The following is a 27,318-nucleotide window of genomic DNA, read 5'->3' on the forward strand; positions in this document are numbered from 1 at the left end:
TTTGATATTTGATCCTGCACCTTCCAGATGAAATAGCAACTTAAGAAGCGTATGCTCTGACCTTAGGCCAAGCCTAGCCCTTGGGAAACTTGACTCCTGACTCACCTTTTCATCTTTCCAAACACTTGACCCTGGAGATAGGCACCCCGGTAGTAAGGTCCTGCATTACTAATTCACAATGGAGCTGTCAATAGATCTTCCAACCCTGTCCAGGGGAACCTTTCCTAAAGAGATTCTCTGTTTCTGAAGTAGTTGGCCCATCCTGTCAAAGGACTTATGCAATTTTCTGACCAATCTGTGTATAAAACAGCTGTCTAACAAGACTTCTGAACTGGTTTCTTTTCAACCTTTTTGTGTGGATATCATAATAAGGTACAACGATCGTGACAGAGCTATAAAATGGCAATCTTACGTTTCTTAATTGTTGTAGCTTAATTTGAGATATAACTGACTTATTATGCATGGGATTTTCTGCAGTCTTCATACCTACAGTCATGAGATTTGGGGACAGACAGGGCTATATTAAAGGTTTGGGCCTGGCACTAAATTGTAGTCGGGCTTCTGGTTCTGACTGTATGGCACTAAAATCTTCAAATGAACAGATATACATCTATATTTATAAAAATAATAATTGTACGAATGTTTTGCCATTAAAGCTCAAGGTCTTTTTTAATGAGCTAGAAAATAAAGACTAATTTCTTGGGACTCTGTTTGCTTTGAGGCTATGATTATTCTCATCCCAAACCAGGCCAATGCATTTTGTTCTGTGCCACCTATGTCCCTGCTTCAATCATAAACTAAGACTGAAAAATGAAAATATTAGTAATTGGAAAATATAATCCCCTGGATAGCACCAATCCAATAATCTTAATAAAAATAGGTTTATTACAAACATTGCCTGAACCCTACTGGGAATTATCTTTTCAGAAAAAACACTCAAATTCCCTTACAGCTGCTCTCTTGATCAATTGTCCCCCTCGATACTATTAATCATCATACTATATACTGCTTATTCTGAACATCTTTTTCTACTTTGTTTTCCAAACTTCCTTTCCAATGCCTCCTTGTTTAGAAGCTACTGACGGTCCTTTACAGTCCTTTTGCAGACTCACCTTTTCTCATCTTCTAATGTCAGCCCTTTTTCTTAGGTGAGATGTTGGAAAATAAGGAGTATTTCCTTGAGGTGGAGAAACACCACAGGCTGATATTCTCTTCCTCAGATTCCAAACATTTAAGGAGAGGTTCTTTGTGACTCTATTATCATGCAAAATGCTTTCGGAAGTTGCCAGACTGACTCTCCTGATAACACAGTCTTCTATTCGCGGCGTAGTTTCCAAATGGTAGCTGGCGGTGCAGGTCTCCATTGCCAGGTCAGCGTGCAAATATCCTCACCTACTGCTCTAACAATGAGCGGGTCACTTGGTCTCCCTGCCTCTGTTCTCTTGTGTCTTCACTATCAACAAGGGAGCTAATTAGTGTCAGTCCTCTTTGTTTGGTGACGCCTATTTACTAAGAACTAGATTGAGCCTTCTCTAACACTGCTGGTGGTTGAAGGTCATGTAAGAAAATCAATCCTGTCTAGATTTGTCATAAGGGCGCTGATTTTAAGTACAGCTTCATTCTAATAGGATCACTTGTAACGCTATAATATTTTTAAATATTATTCAGTAATTTTTGCTTAATGTTCACACAGCCATTTATTTATGGCTGTTGATTTTCTTTGCAGTTTTTGCTTTAATTTCTGAATCTTTTCCTGTGTAGTCTCAGTCTGGAATCTAACAACGTAATTTAAATTACTGACTTCTGCGTTGCTTAAATTATTTTTCTTTCTGTTGTGCTTCAATTTTTTAAATACCTCGTGAAATAATTAATTGTATAAACAGAAGGCAAGGACACTGCCACACATGACATGTAATAGCAACGTCGTGGTTCAGGCACGCATAGCATGACATCTCCACAAGGAGGGATCATTCGAAGCCGACATGCTCTTAGGTAGGAACTGGCTGCATTTTCAGGTAAAGTTATCTGGCAAATAGCAATTTCGGAGTGTGCGTTAGGAGCCCAGGGCTGAGGACTGGTGATCTCTGGGCTTCAGTCGCCCTCTGCATTGTCGTCAGCACCGACAGCCATGCTGCGTGCCACCACTCACACTGCTCTCCGCAGTCCTCGTCTGTCTGTAATTTGTGCAGCTGTTTGTTTCTGCTGTACCTAAGGTTTAGTCCTCAGGACTCTACTTTGAGTTTTCACAGGAGGCAGTTATTTCAGCTGCTCAGGCCCATGGCCCAGCCACGTCCTGAGCTCGGCTCCCCAACACCTCCCTGGACCTCCAACACCTCCCTGAACTTCAGCCTGGTGCCATCAGTTTGCAACACAGCTGCGATGCCTCTACCTAGCATTAAGTTTGGCTTCTCTTATCAGTATGTAAAAGCCTGAAAACAAATTAGAACATTTCCCTGAAAGGTGGTACAGCTAAGCACTTAGTTTCTGTGCAACTTCCTTGCAGAGCCACTTTATTGCTTTTTTTTCCCCCCTACTAATGGATTGGGTGCTTCAGAGCTCTCACATGCTGCAGTGTTGACACCGACTGCCTTTTGCTGGTTGCTATCTTTGCTCTGCTGCTCATTTTGCCCTCTTCTGCAAACCCTAGGCAGACTCTCCTCGGTTCTGATTTTACTGCCCCACACCTTCTGCCTTCTTGGCCAGTCATAATTCTGTGTTTAGTGCTCTCCCTAGGGCCTAACATTTGAATTTTCTTTCATTGTGTTTTATCCCTATGTCCTATCTTAAGAGAGCAGAGGACTGTTTAATTTTTCTCATACTGTAATGTCACTTTTTTTGTATTTTCTTCGTATCTACCACAGTCCATCGCAGCATGTCTTCTTGTAGGGTGCACATCTTTTTTTATGCACCCTAATCCTCATATGCTGCAAATCTGATATGAATGATTGAAATTCTTTAGAAATTATAAACAACCTTATTCTGTATTTAGATGATTCCAAAGAAAAAAAGATATTCCCTTAATTTCTAGCAAATTCTTATCAATACCTTTATATACAAATTGTTATAAAGATAAGCTATTCTTATTTAATGGTTTCTAGGAGTTTAAGACTGTCTCAGCAGGAGTTGCTGAGGGATGAAACTTCTAATGATGATTTAAAGCAGTGAAGTGTGTAGGCTGAAACTGAAATAATTATTGCTGTAACCCTCTAAGCACTCTAAGTTCCTCAGGAGAAAATACTTTGTTCAGAACAGACCCTGAACAACAAAATGCTAAAAAAGTAAAATAAAAAAAAAAAAAGAAAAAAACCCTTGGAGCAGGATGATAATTTAGAACTAGAATCAGAATAATGTGAGGATGTTCTCAACAACTGCTCACAAATGCATCAGACATCACAATTAAAAAGGAATAATAATTATGGCCCCGTTCTAAAGTATGTAATATTCTATTCCATTCAATAAGCCATAAACACTTTAAAACCATCAGTGTAATCCACAAACCTATATTTACAACATTAAACTGGATGTTCTGCCTTTTCAATAACTGTCATCTCATCTCTATTATTTTCACCTCAGACTCTAATTGTTTCTTTTATAGGAGCTAACCTACCAGTGTCCTTGGCAGTACAGTTTATGGCTCATGCATTTACAGTAATTGTTTGGGCAATTTGCCACACAGTATAACAATCTTCACATCGCAATCAGTTTTTATAATAAACAGCATTAGTTGTGAAAAATACAAGTGATGCATGATTCTTATGGTAGATAAAGGGCACTGAAGATGCCCTTTAGAAAAAGAAAGGAAAATGCTCAAGCCTTGAACTGCTTGATAACAATACTGATGTCACAATAGAGCTAATTAATTTGATGGTACAAACAAGAGGGGGAAAGGGCCTTGCATTCATTAGCGTCAATTCCAAACGAGAGCATACTGTTCATAAAAATAATATTCTGCCTTCGTTTAGACAAAATGTGCAGGTAAATGAATGGGAAATAAGTGCCAATTCCTGCAATAACAATGATTTTGCTCCTTAGCTTTATCAAGACTTTTTTCTCTTCTTTAGCTACAGATTTCGCTCAAATCCTCAGTAGGTAGAACTTGCAGGTGGATCTCGGGGCAAGGCCAGATCGTGCTGCCCACCCACCTGGCTGTCAGGCACTGCTGGGCACTGCTGCCGCCCCTGTGCGTGGTACCCGTCTGCTCCCGGGAAGCTGAGCACTTAGCAGCTTCTCTCCACAACACATCCGTGGTTGCACATAAGGATGTCCCCCAACACGTGTTTCTGCTGCAGACATTTTGTAGCCTTTCAATTTTCAAGCACTCAGAAACAAGAGGTCAAGCGTGGTTCGGGAAGGAGGCTCTTTGTCACACCTCCAGCAGGCACAGTCTTCTGCCTTAGAAATTCTCCAAAAGAGAAATAAGGTATATGCCTTCATATGCCGGTGCACAGGCAGATAATCCTCAGCCTCTTTGTCATCTCCATGCCACCTTACAGGAGGCACGAAGAGGTGAGGAGCATAAAGGTGGCTTCAAGCCAAGATTGTACTTCCCCTTCTCAAGCTGAGCTGTGAATTCTCTGGCAGCACCGGAGCTTGAGACTAATATTTATAAGGTGCTGGAACCACATGTGATAAGAAATGGTGGAGTGGTTGTGTTATGAGAGTATAACTTCAGCGATTGATAACACAGGCATTAATTTAAATCAGTAGGAAACTTGTCCCTACAGTGAGTTTTGGACTGAGCCTTACGGAGGCAAGGAACGAGTTTATCTTTGCATGTTAAATATTTAGTTCATATATTCAAGAGCAGTCAAAGTCTGCACTTTGGAGATCCACACCAGGATCCTCAGTGGCTCCTGAACCCCTTTTGTGAGTTGTCGTACAAAGATAGAGAGGTCAGGACATGATTTGGATCTTGATCCCGGATGGTAGTGGGATGTCTTCAGTGATAGTTTCACCAGGATAATGAGACTAGGATCAAGTTTATGTTGTTAACTTTTTTTTTGTATAGTAGCAGTTTTTTTCCTTTTTTGTATTTTCTTCTCTCCATGAATTGGTTTTGCTAACATTTTCTCCCCTGCTCTAGTATAGAGAAATATTTTAAATGTAATCTTCCAGTAAGCCATCTATTATGAAGGGTTATGTTAGTAAAGAATGGATTGAATTCTTACTCTACTGAGTTTTACGATTTAATACAACTTTAAAGCCCCATTTAGAACTTTACATATACACAGTCTTTCCTACTGCTTTCCAAAATTCCTTGCTCCTTAGAAATTTATTTTTGTTGCAGTTTGTGGGTTTTGAATGACATTGCATATGATACTACTGAAGTTCAGAATTACATGTGGAGAATCTTTTATTTAGTTTCTCATCAATGTTTTTTTAACCCAACTCTTCCAAACCTTTCACAAGATTTCTGCTTTCAGTAAGCAAGTAAAATTTTAAAAAGAATTTTTGTTATTGATTTTTAAAAATAAATTTTTCTATTTCCTTCTCTACTTACTTTTGACATGACATCTGCTGCTAATGATACAAAACTAAACAAACCAAGCTGCCAGCCCTTCCCTCCCTACTTGCCACTCTTCTTCCCAGCTTCGTGGTGTTACAGTTCTGTGCAGGATACCTGTTTGGCCTCAGTGACATCTCAAACCAGAGCATTTACTCTTTGCTCTTTTGCTTCTCAGTAAAGCATTGCTGACACATTTAACTACTTCTTTTCAAAGATCTCGTATGTTGTTTACATCCCAGTGGCATCGTTCTTCAGCAAGACTCGTTATTTTTGGCGCTAAAACCAAAAGCACTAGTTGTATTGAGGGTTGCTGCTTCTATTAGGCTCTTCTTAGATTTAGAAATCTGACCTGAAAATAAAATAGAGTTACTGTTTGGTTGGCAACTTCATTCTTGACAGCTCCTTTCATGAGAACGTTTTAGCTTCACCTCAACTTCAGAGTAGAAGAGGATTGTTTTGATTTTGAATCCACCTTGAAGCAAAAACCAGAAGCTGTGAGACCCTAAGCCTACCTGGATTTTTAAATAAAATTGTATTGAAAACCTTTTTCCCGTGCATTTTTTTAGCTAAATATTTGAGAAATATATTGTTTAAATACTTCGACATCCATACGCCTCTCTAAATTTCAGAATAAATAACATATTCCTACATTTTCTTTTAAATATGAGATAGTATAAAATTGTTCAAGTTGCATTTATTTCAAGAGTTTTATAGGTACATTTTCTTCTTTCCATATCCTGTAGTCCAACAATTTTAGCCTTTTCCCACATTCTGTAAAATAAATATCTTGTAATTTAGGTATCAAGATCTAGCAAAAGTGGATATAACACAGAACGATGTGAACAGTGCTGCAGGTTATACAAACATAAAGACACAACTTTTGCCAAATATCAGTGTGTGAATTAAAACCACAACAAGCCATAACAACCTTACTCATTATGAAGAGATTAGTAGCTACTGGCTATAGTCCCAAATCTATTTCAGCCAGACCAAAGCACCTGCGGTTCCACGGTGAAATGTGTGCTTCCGAAAGCGTAACTTTCAGGGCATATAGCTGCATAGGAGCATTTGAAATAGGGATGGACCGAGACTATGGGACCATGAAGTCTTATCCCTTAGGAAATGTGTTGCATAATCCTGTTCACAAAAATATATCCATGTTTCCATACCGAGACCTTCTCAGTTTCTCGTGCCTGGTACTTGCACGGAAAAATTACAGGATATACTTTTCTAATGCTTACAGATCTTCTTCTAAATTTTCACAACAAATGTTTTTGTGATATCTATCTATTAATACATTAACAGATACTTGCTACTTAATATCTTTTCTGCCTTGTCAGTATTTACCCCTTTGCTATGTTAAGAGAAGGCATTTATTTCTCCTCTCAGACTTTATTTTGCTAGGCTGAAAATAGAAATACTCAATTTGTCTCCTTGTTTAATATAGATTTTTCATGCTGCCAGTCTTCTTGTAGTCCTCTTCTGCACCTGTTCCAGTTTGAATTAATCTTCCTTGAATATTGTATACAAATGTTCCAGAGGAGTTCTTTCCAGTGCTTGGTGCTGTGACATGAATATTTCTTGGAAATCTTTCATTACTGGGAATATCTTCTCCAACACATTCCTGCAGAACTCTCTTTTCCTTGTTGCCACTGCCATCTCATGCTGCTGGCTTGAAAGTGTTTTCTGTCAAAAACAAACTCAGACTCTTCTTGTTCATCTGTTTCTTCCAATTTCTGAGTCCTCATTTTGTGGCAGAAAGTCTTTCTAGTATAACCTGGCACTTTATAATTTTGAATTTCGTCCCATATCTATTATGCTGATCCTCCAGGCCACCCATTTCTTTCAATCCTCTTCTGTGTTGGTGATATCTCCCAACTTCCTATCTGCCACAGATTTAATTTAACATTGACTTTTTGTGCCTTGGTCTGTAATAACATGACTGAGTAAGTCTGATTGCACGACCGGTCCTCACCAATTCCCCGGCAACGTCTTCCAGCTCCGTGCAGCCCAGCTCACAGGGCCCCGTTTGGCACCAAGTCCCTCTCCCACCGCCCAGCTCTTGTACTCATCTCCCTCTTCTCCAGTTTAATTAATAAATTTCCCATGTGGCTGCACAACACATGCATTAATGAAGTCCAGATAGATTAGATAACTGATTTTTAGACAAGGGAAATATAGTAATCTTACCAAAGACAGATATTGTCAGGTGAGTCTAGCATTTTTCAGCCATTTTCCATTTATCTGTATTTATTATCTCATTTAAGTTTTGTTCTAAATCTTTTGTGAAGACTTTTTTAAGACACCTGGGCCTGCAGTTGCCCTGACACTACTTCTCTTCTATTTCCTCAATATAGCTACTACTTTTCTTACTCTTTTGATGCTTTTACAGTAGTATCAGGACCAATTTGTTAGGCTCGAATAGCGAAGATTTTAAACCAATACGTGATTTCCTCTGTTGAGTCTCTCAGTATTTTGGGTTGAAGATTACTTGCTCCTCTTAATTGGAGTTTATTTGAACACCAAGTTCTGTTCCCAGGCCGGATGAAATATTTTCTAAAACTTTGTTCCTATCAGTTATGCCATATAAGATCTCTGTTCCTGTAAGATTCTGCCCCACTACTAGCATTATGGTGGAAACGTTTAGGAGAAGTTTTTTGATTGATGGGTTTACAAACAGGTTATCTGAAACTTTGTTCAAACCTCACTTCTGAAAAAAATCCCTATTTAACTTAAAAATACTAATTCCAAAGCCTTGACAGGTCTTACTTTATCCCAAGCTTTTCTGAAGGCAAAGGAATATTGTTTAATTGCAAATTAATTATTTTTTCTTATCACTTTTCATGTTGCCTATCTACTCCTCACATCTTTAGGGTTCAATTTTAACATTTTTTCTCTGTTTGGGATGCCAATTCCACACAACTTTAGGACTTCTGAACTCCTTTGCATAAAGTCAATCAAATTTTCAGTACTAACTAGTCCCTGAATTTCCTATTTGTTCTCTCTAAATGCAAATGTATAGTGATAACCTCTTTTCATTCCTCCTTTCTTTTTGTCACTCAGTCCAAGTGAATGGTAATTCCACGAAGAATGAACCATATAAGCATAAGTATTTTTTTTGAAGCTGGTAGAAATTCTTAAGTTCCTGATTTACTTTATGAAGGCATGCCCCATTCAGCTGAAGGATAAAAAGCAAGTGAGCTTCTGCAGGTATACAGGTACTTATGCTGGAAGGGAACTGCATCAGTTGATGTTATGGATTTTTCTAGCTTGCGTTGTCAGAATGCCCAGACCACTTAAAAGTAAAAGTAGATGTTTTTAAACAGAACACAAATTTTGTATCTCTCACTGCACAATGTAGGCACATTTAGACAACCCTCCACAAAAGCTTGATTAAAATTGTAGTTAAAAAATATGCTCATGGAATTCTGATAGTGAGCTAGGAGCTTTTCAGAGAAATAGGGTGAAAAAACAGTCAGTCAAAAATCTTGCTAACTAGACAAACACCTTCTAATTGCGACTATTTGATGAAGGGAATAATTTTTATTGGGTTTTGGGAAGTATTTCAATATTTAGGGTGTACATATATGTTTGAGATTGTTTTCTAATTTTATGCACCCGTAGTCTCTGCATCTTCATATCACTCCTTAGACTGAAGTAGTGCTGCTAAATGACTACTGATTTATGCTGTGATCATCAAAGACTGCAGTATCAACATCCTCAATTTAGGTTAATTTTAAATTTCCCACTAGAATAATTATATGAGGATAGATATATCTGATGTAGAAGTAAAATAAAGAAAATAGCTGGTACACTGACTTTCCCTGTACTTAAGTTTTTGCAGGACAAGTGTGCATAAATAAAGGGCTATAAATCGGCAATCTTTATAAAATTCAATGCAACATGCAAGAAGTAACATTACAAGCCCTCCAGTGTGGATTCAGGCTGTGAGACTGTATCACCATTGCTATTTATTACCTATATTGTAGTTGTGAAAAGAAACTTGCAGACCAGGGCTCCAGATGCTACTAGAACAAGAACTGAGGACAAATTCAACTCTGACTACAAAAAAAGTAAAGCTAAGGGTCTCAGGTCATGCACAGGGTGTTACAGCCCCAGCCACTAAAACTCAATAGCTATGTTCCAGTTTGAATTTAGAGCTACAAGGTGAGGGTCACTCAGCTAATTTCAGTTATCTAAAACTTATGGTTCCAGCCTAAGACAGTCACTGTATGTTCCCTTTATGATCAGTTTCCTCCAGAGGCAGAGTACTTCCTTGGAAGGATATTTCACTCCAGCTCACTTGTGATGTCCATGGCAGAGGGACTGAATCTCCCTTCAGAAGCATTAATCTCTCCCCACCGATGATAGGTGTGACGTGTACGACTGTCTGAGCATAGATGCTTAGAAAATTAAGGCTAGATAAGCTAAACTCCATCCTGGCACATGACCATAAACATTCAGCTTTGAAGCCGCTTTATACCTGTTCATTTCAAGGTTCAGAAAATCGGTACTCCTCCTTAGCATCCTTATTCAAAGACTGTGTCTATGTTTTACACTGAAAGTTGCTAAACAAAACCAAAAACTATCACTGGGCAGAGAACACAGGGAACAGGGGGTAGAATCCAATTTCTCTTTTCTACAAAGAATGAAGAGTAAACTAAAGAAGAAGGATCCTGTTTGTACATCCAACTTCAAGAGCAGTAGGCAAATCTGCCCTCCAGTTTCTCCCCAAATGGTCCGCATCCTGGTAATCTGGGTCTTTTTTGGATGTATGTGCAGTGGGGTTTTTAATCACATCAAGGTGTGATAGAAACTGAAAGTGTCGCTGCATCTTGGATGTGAGTTCTGACTGTCAGTAGACTATTATGTTAGATATGGGCATCAGCATCTCCCCTTCTTCTGGGAATGCTCCTGGAAGAAAAAAAGACATATCAAACTCCATTCTTTTAAGAAGTAGATGAGAGCTCCTTCTAGCAGCAAAGGATTCTATCCCTGCTTCCAGAAAGTTGTGTCCACAGAGTTGTACACTGCAGGTAGCCAGCTACATTCAAAGAAAAGCTTCAAGACACTTCCCCCCACCCCCATTTGATAGTAGTAGAAGGTTCCTTGCTGTGCCCATGTGGTTTTGGGATCATTATTTCGGGGTGACTGACTCAGCTCATGTGTTATATGTATCTTGGCTCCTGATCTGGGACCTTTGCAGACACTCTATTAGCACCTAAATGCTTTAATGCTTCTATCTCAGGGTTAAGCCCCAGCCTACCAATTGTCTAGCTTATGAAAGTAGGTGGGTTAAAAAGATACAAAACGGCAGAAGAAAACTGGGAACCAGATGTAACACTAAGATAAGCATTTGAATAGTAAAGAAAAAAAAGAATAATGATGTATAAATAATAAGCAGCAATGATTTACCTTCAAAACCCCACAGATCTACTGAAAATAAGAGCCTGGCTCTGCCAGCCTCTTCAAGATGAAGTGCAGATTATAGCAACTGCTGGCAGGGGAAAAGTACAACTTGGTGTGAGTAGGAGAGTGAGAAATGTGCGGAGGCTATGCATGTACCAGAATTCAAGAGTGACATGACATTCATATGAACTGCAAGAATATTCAGCATTATTGCAATTAATAGTGAAAAAGAACTCTTGAGAGAGCGTTAAACCTTGTGCTTCAAGGACAGTCTCTAACAACAAAAGCCTAAGAGAAAATTTAATAGGGCAATGCAAATTGCTGCAGGTATTTTCCTACAAGAACGTTACATCTTCCCCTGAAGTATCTGATGGCGGCCAGCCTCAGAGATCAGATGCTAGACTGGCAGGATCTTCTGTCTGCTTTAGTCTGGCGATCTCTATAAAGACTGGATTTTAACAAGTTGGTGACAGTCGATGTCTAGGTTCTTTTAAGAAAGTGTAAATTTAGCATCCTCCTTCTGAATTAAGCGTTTAGGTGGCAGACTTAATGTTATATCAATTCAAACGAAAGATGCTATGAGAAAATAGAAAGGGAAAAGATTAATATTTAAAAATTAGAAAGTAATTTTCAGTAACAGAGGTGGACGGCTGGTTGAAAAACGTATAAATTAAGACCTACAGAGAAAATATTGCTCCTCATAGAGGACTGATATAATAACTTACATTTTACATAAGTGACATTCTTTTTATGTTTTTTTTTTCTCTCCTTTTCCACTAAAGGTTACATCCCTATAAGCATCTAATTCAAACTGCTATCACTTTACATTGATATTGATGAGGACTGCAGGCACTCAGCATCTCTCTGTAGGTGTTTGTTGTGTTGGACTTGGCCTTTGTTTTCACAGCCAGCAAAGCAACAGCAAAAATTGCACCGGCTGCAGGGAAGTAGAATTCGTTCCTGCTGGCCAGGCACAGCTTAGCAACAGGATTTATACTGTATATACACAGGAAGAATCTTTTGATTTATTTCAGGTAACAAAGATGTCTTTTTCCAGAGATCTCTGTATACATACAGTATTTGAAACGTATAAGCAACAGAGAGGCCCAGTCTTCTGAACACATATATCCTTCCAGACCCTTGCCTGACCCCAAAGTCACGCTCTCCTGTCACTGACCCATCTAATCACCTTTGTGCTGCTTTCTCGGAAAAGGCCTGGGAAAACCCATCAGCTTTGCAATGTAATCAGAGGGTCAACACATTTTCATTTTCTTGGCCAATTCTTTTTTTGACCAAGACTTAACATCAGGTCACATAAAAAACCACTACATTTTATACATCAGTTATTTTCAGAATTTCAAACAGCATTCAAAATTTTGTGTAATTAACGAACAGTTTTTATAGCTGAGTGTAAGAGGAATTAGAATAACAATTTTTGCAGAATAACACAAGAAGTTTCTTTTTGTTAAACAGCAAAGAAGAAATATTGGCAACGTCTGACGATGACACATGGAATAATTCAAGGACTTCAGGTACAACATCCGGTTTAATTAGTTCTTCCTTACTGCACATGTTAATTAAAAAAAAGATAGTGCGACAAACAACCTCATGGAAATTATTCAAGTATGTTTTTGTTAACTCTTCAGACACAAACATCCCAGAGATTGTTTATTCGCAAGCAGAAGACAAAGACGCCAAACCAGCTAATGAAAATATAAAAGATAAAAATGCAGAATACAACCAGGGTGATCACGAAGATGATGAAAAAGAATTAGAGTTGCTGGTAAGTGTTATACAATTATATCTACAGTATTAAATGATATGAATCCATTTACGCTTCAAAGCTGGCGAAATACCCCCTTTTAACAGAGCTGACTGATGTACTAATTTACAAATGTAAAGCCTTGGTCTGTACTTTCATTGAATCTCTAACTGATTCAACAATAGAAGGTGCTTTGACTTCAGTATAGTGCATCAACTTTTTCTGGTCTTAAATTAATGACTTCTCCCTTTTACTTCTTTACCAGAGGCTCTAAATGACAGTTTGAAGGAATTAGAAGAGTAGCATTTCAAAAATCTCTCATTTTAGTCTCTAGGATGGCAATATTCTTAAATAAATGCTTTATATTTGGTAAAATTCTTATAGATATGGTGCTGTTTGCCTTTGGAGTTTTTCAAAGGATAACTGTGTAATATGCTGCATGAGCAAAATAAATACATATATTTATATTAGCAGATTTTTCTATATCAGTATTTGACATTAAATTCGTTAATAATAAATTTCACACTCAGTGAACATTCAATCTATTTGGATTTGTGTGTGTGTGCATGTGTGTGTGGTTTGGCTTGCATTTTTCAGTATAAAAGAAAAAATGGCAATAAATGAGACGTACAGCAATCTATTATTCTCAATGTCTGTTCTCAGCTCATATCATTTGGGTGCATAGATTCATAATCATAGATTATAATAGCTATCACCTGTGAAAATGTGAATGCTGAATCAGACAGGAGGAAGATGAGAAACGTTCTTTTTTTTTTTCTTATTGATAGAGAGAGAATAAATTCCTCTTATTTGAATATAATCTTTTCTTGTCTTTTACTTAAAAAAAGTTGAAAATTGTTGCCTATTGTGGGACCTTTCACTGCCTGAAAGTCAACTTCCCTTTCTTTTTATTGTGAAACATAAAAAGCAGGACCTCTAGAATCCCTTGTTGTTCTCAGTCCACCCTGTTACAATAAACAGGATCAAATGTAACCGTTTGTTTATCAATTGCTGGGGTAGTCCATACAATAAATGTAGGGGGAGCTATAATTTAAATGTTAATTTGCACTATGGGCTCTTTAATGAATTAAACAATGAAGGCTTATAATAGATGGAAATACAACCAAATCTTTGAAACGCACAGGCATTGGCTCACAAGACAGCTGTGCAGTTGACAAGTAACATGAGCCTTATGTGAGAAGAAGGGGAAATCGTAAGATTTGCATATAATTATTGAGATCATGCAAATGTCAGTTATGAGGAGGGGAAAAAAACACAGGCATCTCACTGTTAAATCCTGACAGTTGGCATCACCGAAGAACTCAAATACACTTGAGCACTGGTTGGCAGAGGGTCATTAAAACAGAATTTGCAGAGACATTAGCTCCCTCACTTTTCTTTGAGTGACGTTTTACTATTAATAGTTTGCAGAGGCTTTGCAGAAAACATATTAATAAGAGAAACTGTAATGGGGGTATCTACAGCAAGTGCAAATGCATAAAGGGGTGCCCGAGAAGCGAGCCTCTAATTGATCAGCCAGTGCTATCGGTGTGACTATGCTAAAGTGAGAAGAGAGCGCAATGACAAGCAGGCATAGCTGAATAATACAATATGATATTTGGGAGCTAGGAAGGAGAGTGATTAGTTTCTGGCCTTTTACTTCACTAATCTCATTTCCAACTCATGTCTTACCAGATTGTCTAAAAGCAGTCTGGTTTGAAGCCTGTAAAATGGTCCCTGAGAGAAATGAAGCACAGATAATCCTTACAGTATTTGTCAGTGTGAAACGTGTCTTTGTTTTACCGGACAATACTGTACATTACCAGGCTTTGATGTGCTGTATCAATGCCCTCATTTAAGCACCAATCCTCCCCCCTCAAGCCTCCCTCTCTCCAAACCTAGAACCGAATGTGTAGAGAATGAATTAGCCTCCCTTTAAGGGAATATTCTCTTCAGATTTAATTTGTAGAAAATACACTAGCAGCTTACTGAACTCATGAATAAAGACAGAGGGTTCTGAATGCTATTTTATTTCCTGTTCCTTTCAACACCACCATAAAGCTCATTACCTATGTTAAAAAATACATGCGATGCAAATTTTGCAAATGGTTCGGAACACGTTTCCGTAAAAGCTTTGTTACTGAAAACAAAACTTTCCATAACGAAATCCTGCCTCTTTCATTTGGCATATTTTTGCAAAGTGCTTTTTGATCATTCTTTTCTATTCTATTGTTTCAGCTAAATCAGCACTTCACAGGAGCTAGAGGTACCTCTTCCAGAGATGAAAGGAATTTATACACAACAGAACCAGTTAATTTTGCAAGTGAAACGGAAAGATTGGAGAAAAAGCTAACCTGTAGAGAAAGAAGCAGTAACTTGCTGAGGCACCCTGTGCCCATCAGTTCCTCAGCTGAAAACACTTCACGAGAGATAGGAGGAGAATTAAAAGATAAAGTGAAGTATTGCCTAAGAGACCATGATAGTCAGCCATCAGGGAAGGAAGTCACTGCTGGCTTGGCAAACAGCGGTGAGCGGTCTTTGGAATGTATTGGTACCAGTGAAAGTCTTTTATCAGCAAAATATTTTCCTGGGACAGAGCAGAATGAGACTATCGATATTATGGCTACTGTCTCAAGCCAACAAGGAGACCGTCACACAGATATTTCAAAAGATGAAGCAAATAGTGCCTTGGGAAGTAAGATGATGGAGAGGTTATTCATCGGTGAGGATGCTGCCGACACCTCGAAAGGGGCCTGTGAAACGCGACCAGAAACCATTTCCCCAGAGCATGATGAATCCACGCAGTTAAACGCAGGTATAGGAGGGACGCTGGATGGCAATGCTAATCCAGCTCCGGAGCACCAGGTGCCTCAAATGTCTCACCAAACTCTGGATTCATTGTTGTCAGACATTGATAAGAATGAAGGAAAAATCAAGATGATTGAAAGCAAAGCTCAGGTACATTTGAGAGGAGATTTATACACTGACACTTTTGCGCATGCTGATGTCTCTATAGATTCCATAAAAAGCCAATATACGCAAAAAAGAGGAGTTGGAGAAATGTCAGGAAAGAACTACAACACTGACACAGGGAAAGAGAAGAAAGTCATCGAAGTAGCAGACTTAGCACTGATCGGCGAGGAGGAGGCACCCAAGCCTTACAGGTCACACGGCAAACACACTGCCAGAGCATTGAACACAACACCTCTGCCAGCCGAAGACACCAAACAGGCACCCGGGCACCCACAGGCGGATGCCCTGGCATCCTCTCTGGGGGATGAGAGGAGAGCCGAAGACACGTGGGAACACAGAGGATTCACAAGGTTAAAAGACAGAGGAAAGTCAGATGAGGCAAATAAAGGAAGACTGATGGGCAAGGAAAGGGAGGAAAGCCCCATGGAGCAGAGGTGGCCAGAGCCGGGCAGCGAGGTCCGGTGGGGCGCGGGGTGGGGCACGGCGTTGCGGGGTACTGCTGCCGCAGAGGGGCTGTTTACCTGCCAGGGGACAGAGAGGTGTGAGGAGTCTTCTGTCTCCAAGCAAGGTATTGCAGAGGAAGCAGAGGCAGGTACAGCTTATATAATTAAAACAACATCAGAAAGTGCTCCAGAAAAAATGTCTGCCAGTGAAAAAGCAGTAATTGCTAAGCTACCTCGAGAGACTGCACTAAGTGACAGGCCCACAGAGGAAAAGGAAGCGGCGTTTGATACACATGAAGGGAGAAATGATGGTTCACATTATGCTCTTTGTCAACTCAACACAGTGGGTGTATTATATGACACTGGATCTGAAAAGGAAGCAGTTTTAGATATTTATAATGCACGCATACATGAAACACTGCAAGGAGAAACGTTGTCTGTATGCAACAGCAGGGGAAAACGTGCCAGAGCACAACCAGACGTCGGCAATATTTTACCTGTAGGAGAAGCAGTAAAGGCCTCTGCTACAGGAAAGACAGAAGGTTTGGGGCAGGGTTTGTACTCAGAAGTATCTAAATGTCCCCCGAGTGTGCAGAGGCACCTATACAGTAAGGAGGCAGAAGAGCTCTGTATGGAAAAAAGCCACGTTGGTACACTTTCCTATTCACATGCTAAAGCTGAAGCAAAAATGCCACCTTCTGGTACAAACACTGTGCCCAGTTACCATTATAAAAGCTCTTCTGCTGCATCTTCCGAAGGGTCCACTGTGACTGGAGATACGGAGCATCTGTATAGACACTTTGACTTCAAAGTCATTGACAAGGTTGCTGCTGAGTCAGGGTACGATTTAAGTCTACCAGATGAAATGACACGTGTTAATAAAAACCTGTCTCTTGAAGCTGAAAAAAGAGAAGTACCTTCCACTTCAGACATGGCAATTTCTATAGAAGGGAGAGGAAGGAATATAGGTCAATCTTTCCATCAAGCAGAGTTCAAACAAGAGAAGTCATCGAGGCCAGAGGTTTTAATTAGTAAGCCTACCGAAGAAGTTGGAGGGACAGGCTCTCAATCTGAACATTTAATAACTGAGGGGAAAACACTAAACTGGCCCAATGACTCACAGAAGGAAAGTCAGCACATTTTTGATTCTGCAGATATTTCTAACCAGAAGAGTGAAGCACTTAAGTTACCTAGTGAGACTCCAGGTTTAAAACATATTGTTTGCAAAATCTTTTATTTCTTCTTCTTTGTTCTATTTGCTGCCACACTCTACCACTATGATTTGATGGTTTGTCTTGCACTCTACCTGTTCTCCTTGTTTTGGTTATACTGTGAAGGAGGAAGAAACAAGGAGTCTGTCAAGAAGGAATAACATTTTTCGATTGTCAACTGTGCTCAAGATCCATGGTCAATAGTCTCCAACCCCTCCAAAGCATTTTCACTGTTAAAGAGCTTATCCATTGTTAGAACCAAAGTAAGTTTTCCACTGAAGCATCTTTTTTTAAAGATTACATATGAAGTTGAGCCTTCATATAAGTAATTATACTATATAGGACCATTATGTTTGGATCATTAAATACCTGTACGGATATGAGTTCTGAAGCACGTCAAGTTAAAATGAAGTACAGCTGTTGCTCCTTAGCAGGATATGGAGAAGCAATGCTTCATACCTCTTTGGTACTTAAAACCACCATTTTCTTGCATTAATTTCTTTTGCAGTAAAGCTTCATATTTTTCTCGGAGTTTTTTCTAAGATTTTGTGTGGAACATAACAACACAAGGAAAGATATAAAAACTAACTCAGTATTTTGGTACTGACATTGCAGTTGATAATCTGCTAGTGTAATTAGTCAATGCTCTAAGAAATATGACATCTGTTAATAGGTTAATATTTCTTTCCAAATTTTTATTTCATTGCTTTGACTTAGATCTCCAGTGGTACCCCTGTTTGAAAAATGTAAGGCTTTGACTTCAGTAACATCATGTAACTTTTGGGATGTAACTGCATGGCCGAATAGATGTGCTGTTTCCACCCTGAAGAGATCGAAGGCCACAGCCGCAGACCTCTTACCATTCAGTCATGTGCACGAATATTTTCAGGTTTTGTAAATGAGAATTATGTAACATGACTGAGAATGTCACTGAACTAAGTTTTGTTCCAGACAAAGCCTTTGAATGACATTTTTTCATCAGTGTTGCTTGAGCATATCTACAAAGCATTAAATAAATTTTACAGAAGAGTGCTATGACTGTGTTGAGCATGTCTGAACCAGGTTTATTGCTTTTTCTATGGCTTGTTACCTAGAGCTAATCAAACACCAAGAGAAAACACAGGGCATAGCCCTGGTGTTCAGTGAGGCTGCTTTGTGTAGTTTGGGTGAGGCAGAAAAGCCTGGTATCTGTGCTAAGGAGAGCCCAGATTGATCCCTCACAGCAGGAGCCCCGCAGGGCAGGCATGCTGGCTACTCTGTTGCTCCAACATCGTGGGTCTCCAAGGTAGGCTCATGCCCAAAGTTTGTCTGGAAAGAAAAGGATGGACAGATTATGTTGCACTTCAGCAATTTTCTGGATGATGGTCATAGGTAGTATATTAAAAGAAGTACCAGGGCCACATAATGTTACTTGCACCCTAAAATTTGAGAAGGAAAAAGAGTTAGTTTAAGTTATGTTTGTTTCACTGTCACTGTGAAATATCGCATCACTTGTGAAAGGTTTGGTTGCAATATAAGGCTGAAGCTACATAATAGTGAAGTTATTTAGCTGTTAACTTAGCTCTGAAACAAATCTTTTAAAGTAGTTTTAAAATTTAATTACATGTTTCAAGATATTAGGGGACTCTGCTACAGGAGACGTCTTGGCCTTCCTATTCTCCAGGGGAAAAACTCTGGAGCATTGTGGAAATGGTGCATTCAGTGGGGTGAGCAAATGTGTGGGTGACATCTTGCTGATGTGCTTGTTGATGGCTGGATACCTTGACAACTTTCGGCAGCAATCCATACATGAGTTATAGTGATAGGCTACAGGATTTAAGGAGCCACACAGAAGGCTGTAATACTGGTCCAGATGTTCAAAGATATTTAGGAGCTAAATGTTCATTGAGATAAAGAAATTAATTCAATAGGTATTAGGAGCTAGATCCAATAAAAAGCTTAGGCTTAGACTTAAAGCAGGATGAGGTTGAATCTGTGTAAATCCAAAATAATGATTGCAAACTGTTCTTTATCTGAAGACCACAAATGCTGAAAGAACCTAGCCTTTTCATGATGTGTATAGGCACTTTTTAAAAAGCATGACATTCCCTTACTTTTGGTGGTTTAGTCTCTGCAGTGTGACAAGTCCCTGGTCTAAGTGGTTCAGTGTTTCAGCCTCACTGGGATAGACACATCAGATATTGCTTCACTTCCCAGTACAGCAGGAGCTCTTGAGTGGTGTCTAATATATTCTGACAGGATCAAGGTCCTCAGTTAGACGGCTAGAAAGGTGAAAAAAACACCCTGCATCTGTCCTGCTGAAACTGTCACTATGCAGTCAAATACCAGATTCCTGGGGCCAGAGAAGACAAACACATAGGAAACATTTTAGTCTAAAAATTAAAATCAGCCTGCCAGAAAGAAGAATCTTTAGATTCAGTTCGCAGTTCAAAGTCTTCTTCAATCTAATTTACCCTAGAACTGTTTAAAGCAAAATTTAAAAAAATTCAGAGCAAGGGCCGAAACCCAGGTTCCTGTCCTTTTAGGTAAATTCTCTACCCACTAAATCACAGGTTTCAGACCGATACTTGAGTATCTTCAGCTTTATGAAACCTAAGCCTTCCTTCCAGCAGGATGTACTTTAACCATTGGACTACTGTTACTGTCTGGAGAATTCTGATCCACAGGGTTTGGAAGTACCTCTGTGTGTAGTTGGGTTCCTACTTTTGCAACTAAGTTAAGCTGAAAGCGGTTCTCTGCTCAAAATAATAGCTACTTTGCATTCCATTTGAGGGTAGAGACTTTCATTTGCAGCTTACATCCCATGGGAGCTTTGGTCCTAAAAGACACATAATTTCTAGAGAAATCTAAATCAGACGTAGTCCAAATGCTTAAGCATCTGAGATAGGTAAATAACTTTAAATATCTTGAACACAGGCCTTATTGCAAGCAACGCTAAGCAGTTCAGCCCCCATGGAAGGGGGAAAGCCTGGTTGGGTTCTTTTTATTGAATCCTGGGGACTCCAAGGAGTGAGCACTTTGAGGAATCTTTTACTTCTTGCTTGTTTTACCTGGGAGCCAGGACATTCTGGAACCATGGGAACCTTTGTGTAGTGATCTCCTGTATGTAATATGAAGTAGAAAGTGGTTTCTTTCATTTATTTCAAACCAAAACACTTGATTGGTTGTCAAAGATTCAGCTCAGCTGGTGATTGGACAGCAAGAAAAGAAGTCAGAGATAACCGATGGGCCCAGGAGTACGGGTGGAAGAAAGTCATTGGATTTAATCAGTCTCTGGAGAATGGCAGAAAAATGTAACAGAGAGCCCAGGAGAGTCAATATGACCTGCAAAAAGAATGCAGGGGATAAATAGAGAGGCTCTATTAATATATAAATTCATTAAAAATTAGTAGGCTTTTAGTGTGTGGCATAATATATTTAAAACAGTTGCTAAATACCAGCTAAAATTTAGCTCAGTTACTTCAATCTCTACAGAAAAACAGCTGTATTCCTGTGTCCAACAGGTTAAACAGCTGGGTCTGTCGTTTTAATGCATACAGTCATTCAGAGTTGGAATTTAGAGTAAATATTTGAATGTTAGAATAAGCATATTTCATCTACATACAAGTGGAATACTGTTAGCATTTCTCAGATTTGGAATGGGATTTTATGTTTTATATTTAAGATATTTAGTCAGCATATCGTACCTTATGATTGCAAAACAGGACCCTAGACTGATCTGTGAACACAGGTGCCGAACTTTTAAGTACTTATGTACTTAAAACAAGAAAGCAAGTAATTTTATCTTTTTTATTTATCATTTGATAAGCTGTCTTTTAAAAATCCTCTTACTTTTGTTTGTAGTATGAAAACAACACCTTTATAACATTGGCAAAATATTCGACTTTTGCTTATTTCGGGGAATAAGTGATGTGCTGTGTTTTTGCAATGATTCTTATTTAGCTTGCCTACTAGTGCTCAGTAACACATTACTAGTTACTGCTTTATTTCTAGTAGTTTCTAGTTATTTCTTCAGGTTACGCAGCAGAAAAAAGGTATGATCCCATGTGAAAGGCCCATGGTCATGGAAGGCTCTACTCTGATATAATACAGAGATAAAAAACAATATACTGGAAAAAGACTGACATGCATTACTAAAGGTATATGAAGCATATACATCCCATGCCATGGTAGGTATGTCCCATGGCTATTATCTGAACTGTACGTGCATCAAATAAATTAATTTTCATATTGCAGCATCTATAATCTGTTGAATTTACTTAAATCTAAATTTGGGGCAGCAGGAAGAGGAGGAGGAGGAAGTTCTGTATCCAGATACCTTGCTAGGAGATAGTGAGAACAAGCTACATCATTAACATCCCAAATATTTGTTGTTGCTAATTGCTTGCTGCTTCTTATCCATCTGTGACTTTTGTCTCAACAGCAGCTAGGCTACAGAAACAAGCTACAGGCTTTAAAGGTCTGTTAAATACTGGAAGTCAAAAATAAGGAGGATAGAGTACGAGCTAGATCCCTAAAGGAAGGTCAATATGGTCATGTACACTATGGTCAATATAGTTTCACAGTCACTATATTAAATTTTGTACCTGAGTGGTATCTACACCCCTGAATAAAACACCTAAGCCCTTTAGTCATTAAACCTATGAATGAAAATCAAAGTAGACAATGTGTTGAATGGTGAGCTGCCAAAGTTATCTAATAGGAAACCCTGATGGCAGAGTTGGGTCTTATACCCTTACCCTGTCAGAGGGATTAGATACTTAATGCTGGGTCACAGGGACATGTTTTCATCAGATCAGGTTTCATGTCCTGCAGCCCTCTTGTGCACTGAGGTACCTACTTGGATGCTTTCAGAAGCAGAACACACTGCAGAAAAAATCCCAGAATTTTGGACTGGAGAAAGGAAAGATTTAACCCTTTAAAGCATGGATTGGAACATTCATCTAAGAGGGGATATTTGGATATAATCCCTGTTCCAAGAGGAACTTGTGCATTTTGTGTGAAATTCTAGTTAGATAAAATACAAAACTAACACCAAGACCTTCATTGCTCCTCAGCCAGGTCAACTTCTTCCTTAGTCTATAAAGTCACTCATCCAGGTTTATACCAATGCCTCACGAGCCACGACTGAAGAATTGTTCTAGCCACAAAGGTATCATAGGAAAAAGGGTACACTACCAATGACTGAGCCCACTGTGCTGTTTGAAGAGCTTGATCTTGTAACTGTACTTTAAGGTCAGCCCCCCTTCTGATCAATCACAGGCAGGATTGCTCTACTCAGTTACATAAACTAGGCCAAGGAACCAGACTGGTAAAATGTGTAAATGTCTCTAAAGATAGTTCGAATTTGTGGATCTCTCTCTCAGACCTAAAAAGGTGCTTAAATTCCAACACAGTTCCACCTCAGGCAACCATGTGCTTTTGTGAATCTCAGCTGAGATTTCTGAGACTTGACTGCACTGTCTGCAAAGGAGACCGTAAAAGTACATGGATAGTGGTGAAACTCAGGACGCTTTGTTGACCTAGAAGGTATTGATGCTGCTGTGGATTCAGAGTTGAGGTGGTAATCCAGAGCTCTTGTGTTTTTTGGGTATCTGGAGATTTTTTGACCAAAACTATATATGCCTGAATGAGGACAATATTTGTGAAACAGAGTAGGTAGGTTAAAGACAACTGATAATTTCTGCCTCCTGAGCAGGCATGAACTAGGTGAGCTGAGTCATTTAACAAGTGAGGTATGCATGTCTTGGTGGTACACAGGAGATACGTGTGTGCATATGTGTGTGGGTGGCACTGGGACAGGTGGGTGGAAAGGTGATAACTAGATTTCATGGGTGAAGGGAGAAGAAATAATAAACAGAATGGCTAATTGGAAAATTTCTGAACAGCCTTCTCTAGAGATATGAGAGTTTAATAACTTCTGACTAGGTTGGACAGATAACACAAATAGGGTACTAGCTATATAAAGAAGCTAAGATTGAAGTATACGTTAACTTCTTTTTGTAACTTATCAGTTATCACTCAATGGAATCATAGTGGAGAGTATCTTGCCCTTGAACTTAATATTCAATGATTCAAGATTAGAACATAGCTCTGAGGACCAGAAACACAGGCTCCTTCTCAGGATGCTGTAGCCCTCCAGGGAGGCACAGCCTCCGGCTGGAGCCACGAACCTGCCTTGTGGCAGGTCAGTCCCCAATTACACGAAGCTATGTGCATCAGGAGAAAACAAGAGCACATGTCAGCCAGTGGTTATTGGTGCAGAAATATAAAACTACCTATAAATAGTAAAGCTCCTGCCATCTCTGTGTTGTCTAGTATAGTTCAGAGCCACCTAGGAGCTTCTTTAATTTCTTTTTAGTATATACAGCTGCAGGAGGACATTCGGATTCCCAAGGACCATTCTATGAGTCTATGATTCTATGACCACAGGGCATAAGTGTGCCTCGTGTATGTGTGATGGCAGGGAGATCACAGGACATATAGACTTACACAAGCCACTTTACTGGTTGTATTGATGCAGAAATTTCTTCTCCTCTCTGCCAGGGGATCTTTCTGGGGCTGAGTGTGCCGACTGCTTGTGCTCCTGGCACTACCTTCTCCAGGGGAAGACAGAAGACTGCTCCATACTGCCATACTTCCCTGGTGTCTCTGAAGGGGGAATGAGAACTGCCAAGGAATAGAGGAAAAGCCAGCTTAATAATCAAGGTCCCTTTGTTAGGAAAGAATACTTTCTACTCCCAGGGCAATCAGAGACAACTAGGAGTAGCCTGAACTCTTTATATACAATAACAGTGACCTCTCTCGGAGAAAGTCCTGATTAAGGTCTTCAGAAACTCCTTCATACCAGCTGCATACCTGTCTATCCCCCTGTGTTATGGATGAGCCAAGACCCATGACTGACAGATGACAAGGGTAGGAGGCCTCTTTCATGTAGATTTTTTACCTCCTTGAGTGGTCTAGACTGTTGAATATCTGGGGCAGTTAGGAACACTAAACAATGCTTTGGCCATCCTCAGAACTAGGCAAACCTATGGGAAATGAGCCAGTAGTCACAGGGGCATTTGGCTTGTACCCATCATAATGTCATGTTATGGGGACAGAAGTCAGGCTTTTATAAGAGGTTATGTGAGAAAGAGAAATAATGATTGATTAAACTGCTGGTTTATCCATGGCAAAGTATTTGCCTAAAAGAAAGACCTTCTAAGTACTAACTAGAACTCTTGCACAATTTTGTGACATCATTTTAGTGTATATTCCTTTTATGTAATACAGTATTTTTGTAGAAATATGGCAGAATTATTAATAACCTTTAAAACCAGAGGGAAGGAAGAAAGAGAAGGAGAGAGCTGGAAAAGAGAGAGAAAAAGCAAGCAAGCATGTGTCTGCATCGTTCCAGATTCAGAAATAGGAGAATTTTATTCTTCTGAGTTCAGGTTGAGTTTGTGATCAACTCATCACTGTTTTCTAAGACATGTTGCACTCCAGAAAAAGACACAAATCCAGACAAGCTTTTTAATTTCCCTTCCTTGTATGTTAGCAATAACAGCGTCAGTAACAGCAAGCCAATTGATGAAAGCTGTGTTCCAGGGGGGCAAAGGCAATGCCTCTGTTAGCCTTGCAGGTGAGGCGGGCAGGCTGCTGTAAATGTAGTGTTTGGATGGTGTGGCCAGGACGTGCTATCAGCCTGCTTTGCTGGGACTCTGCTTCCATTTTGCACGTACACCCACTCATGTGACCATTAGCAATCAGCTAAGGCACCTGGAGCACAGACACTTGCTTTCAATCTTATGTTAATATGCATGGTAAACTGCACGTACAATAATGCACTGTTTTATTCATTACATGATGTATAATTTAGTATAAAGAAATGTTTAAATAAGCTGTTATTATCTTGAAATTATCAAACATTGCAAGATATAAAGTGCAAGAAACTCAACACTAGCAACTGCGGCTGCGACCTTTTAAACTAGCTGATCTGGACAGACTTACACCTGTAGCTGTACATCATCTGGTAGTGTAGACATATCAAGTGAGAGGCAAACGTGATTTTTCAAAAGTGTGTTGTCTCATACTGCATAACGCAACAGCATGACTTGCTATGTACTTTCCTTTTAATTCTACAAAAGTCAAGAACTTGCACATTCAATAAACATTGATTATAAATTAGATTCATAACAACTGTAATCTCATTAATTGTATTTTTAATAAACCAGTGCTAAACCATTTTCTATTGTGTGGATACAAAGCTACATTTTCTGCTATGTGCTAGGCACCACAGTTTTCATGATTATTTGATCTGTGGGATATTTAAGCCAGTCATACTGTTGTGGGCAAGTTTTCTTCACAGTCCACAGTGCTTGTGTCCACCAGCTGGGAGTGCAACCCTGAGCCCTGAGTAAGGCGTCTGTGCTTGCTCTCCAATGCGATGGAGAATAAGCTCTTTCAGAATGACATCTCAGAAACTCACTGAATATGGTCTCATCTCACTTTTGAACAGAAAGGCACCTGGTGAGTCTAAATAAATTCAGAATCAGGCAGAAGTCATGGTCAAGTCAAGCATATACAGTGGGGAAGAGATGCTAATACTCTGGAGAGTCTTACCCCCAGAGAACTTCCTGATCCAGACTCCAGGTTGGAGGAGACTTGGGCTGCCCCATCACTCCTTTGCACACCTGTGTTTCCTTCTCTGGGGTCACTGAGAGGAAGGGACATCAGATACACGTCAGATCTCCTAATGGGGATGACCAGGAGACCATAACTTTGGGCACACTGTGGATCTTGCCTTGCAATGAAAAGCCGTCACGAGTCACTTGATTACAATTTTGGCTTTACATATCTCAGCTCCACATTATTCTTGTTTTAAGCACCCAGGACCTTTATTGAACATAGGCTAACTCTATCCAGTTTCTTCAGTCATGAGAAGAAACAGTATTTTGAAAGAGAATTTAATATTACTCGATTAAATTAGTAATAAAAACTTGCAGTTCCTCTTCAACACCTACCTTGTTTCTTTCTAGACAATATTTTGCCTCCTGTCTGGCATCATTGCGATAATTAAGAGAACTTCCTTTTTAGGTGTGCAGTTCTTTAATACTTGTTTCCTGTTAAACGCTCAAGCACTCGCATTCAATTTAACATTATGAAGACTACATTTGGCTTTTTGTACTTCTGCTTAGCATAGAGGCATATTTATGCAGATATTTTACTCATGTGCATATAAACCCCATAGGATTATTTAATTTATTACCATTACATTAGTGGTAAGCGAATCATATCCCAAAACAGACTGATGTCAGATAGGCTGATGCTGGCAGTCATGTAGATAGAACTCTGCTATGGCAAGTCTAGAGAAAACTGACTGCAAGAGCAGAGAAGTCAAACTCCTGACCCTGCCATGTCTATTGAACAGCTTCTCTTCTAAAAGCATGGGAGCTTTTTCAGTACTACAGATGTTGAAGATTTCAGGGAGAACCTCTCTAACCACATTATTAAAAAATTGTAATCCCCCTTCAAATACTGACCTTGATGTCTTCACGATATTTTTCCTCCTATTTGAAATCAATGGCAAAGCTATTTTATTAATCATGTTATAATTTCCTGGCATGATGGGTCCTGCAGAAGCTGTGCTGTGACTGTAGGTATCTCTAAAGGGCATGTTCCAGGGAGGCAGAGGCTTGGTCAGCTCCTACTCTAGGTCAGCATCGGGCTGCTCTCTGGCTGGGCAAAAATGGTTAAGCATACTGCCAAGTGTGACCAGTGAGCTCTGCCTGGAATGAACTACTCTGAATTACTGAGATGGGAAAGTCATGTTTGATTGGAATAAAATATGACATGGTCAGCCCACATTTACTTGGAGGAAAGGAAGAAATAGCTCATATACTGACTGGATAACGTTGAAGGTGCGAGGAACCGAAGGCGACTGGAGAGACGTAAAGTCATACCAAGTAAATTATTCCACAAATCCCAATCTTAAACACATGAACTTTAGATAAATTCTTCACATGGATTTGC

General features: G+C 39.4%; 1 protein-coding gene across 1 annotated transcript in view; it reads left to right on the forward strand.

Annotated features, from left to right (window-relative positions):
* The window catches only part of PPP1R3A (protein phosphatase 1 regulatory subunit 3A), a 29,003-nt gene extending 11,538 nt beyond the window's left edge, over positions 1-17,465 (forward strand). The window contains 4 exon segments of the mRNA XM_086609919.1: positions 1,107-1,148; positions 12,389-12,447; positions 12,562-12,698; positions 14,916-17,465. Of these exon segments, the coding sequence (XP_086466045.1) occupies positions 1,107-1,148; positions 12,389-12,447; positions 12,562-12,698; positions 14,916-17,465 (2,788 nt within the window).
* The last annotated feature ends 9,853 nt before the right edge of the window (positions 17,466-27,318 follow it).

This window comes from Tauraco erythrolophus, chromosome 4 (genome assembly GCF_009769465.1).
Source record: "Tauraco erythrolophus isolate bTauEry1 chromosome 4, bTauEry1.pri, whole genome shotgun sequence".
NCBI classification, from domain to species: domain Eukaryota; kingdom Metazoa; phylum Chordata; class Aves; order Musophagiformes; family Musophagidae; genus Tauraco; species Tauraco erythrolophus.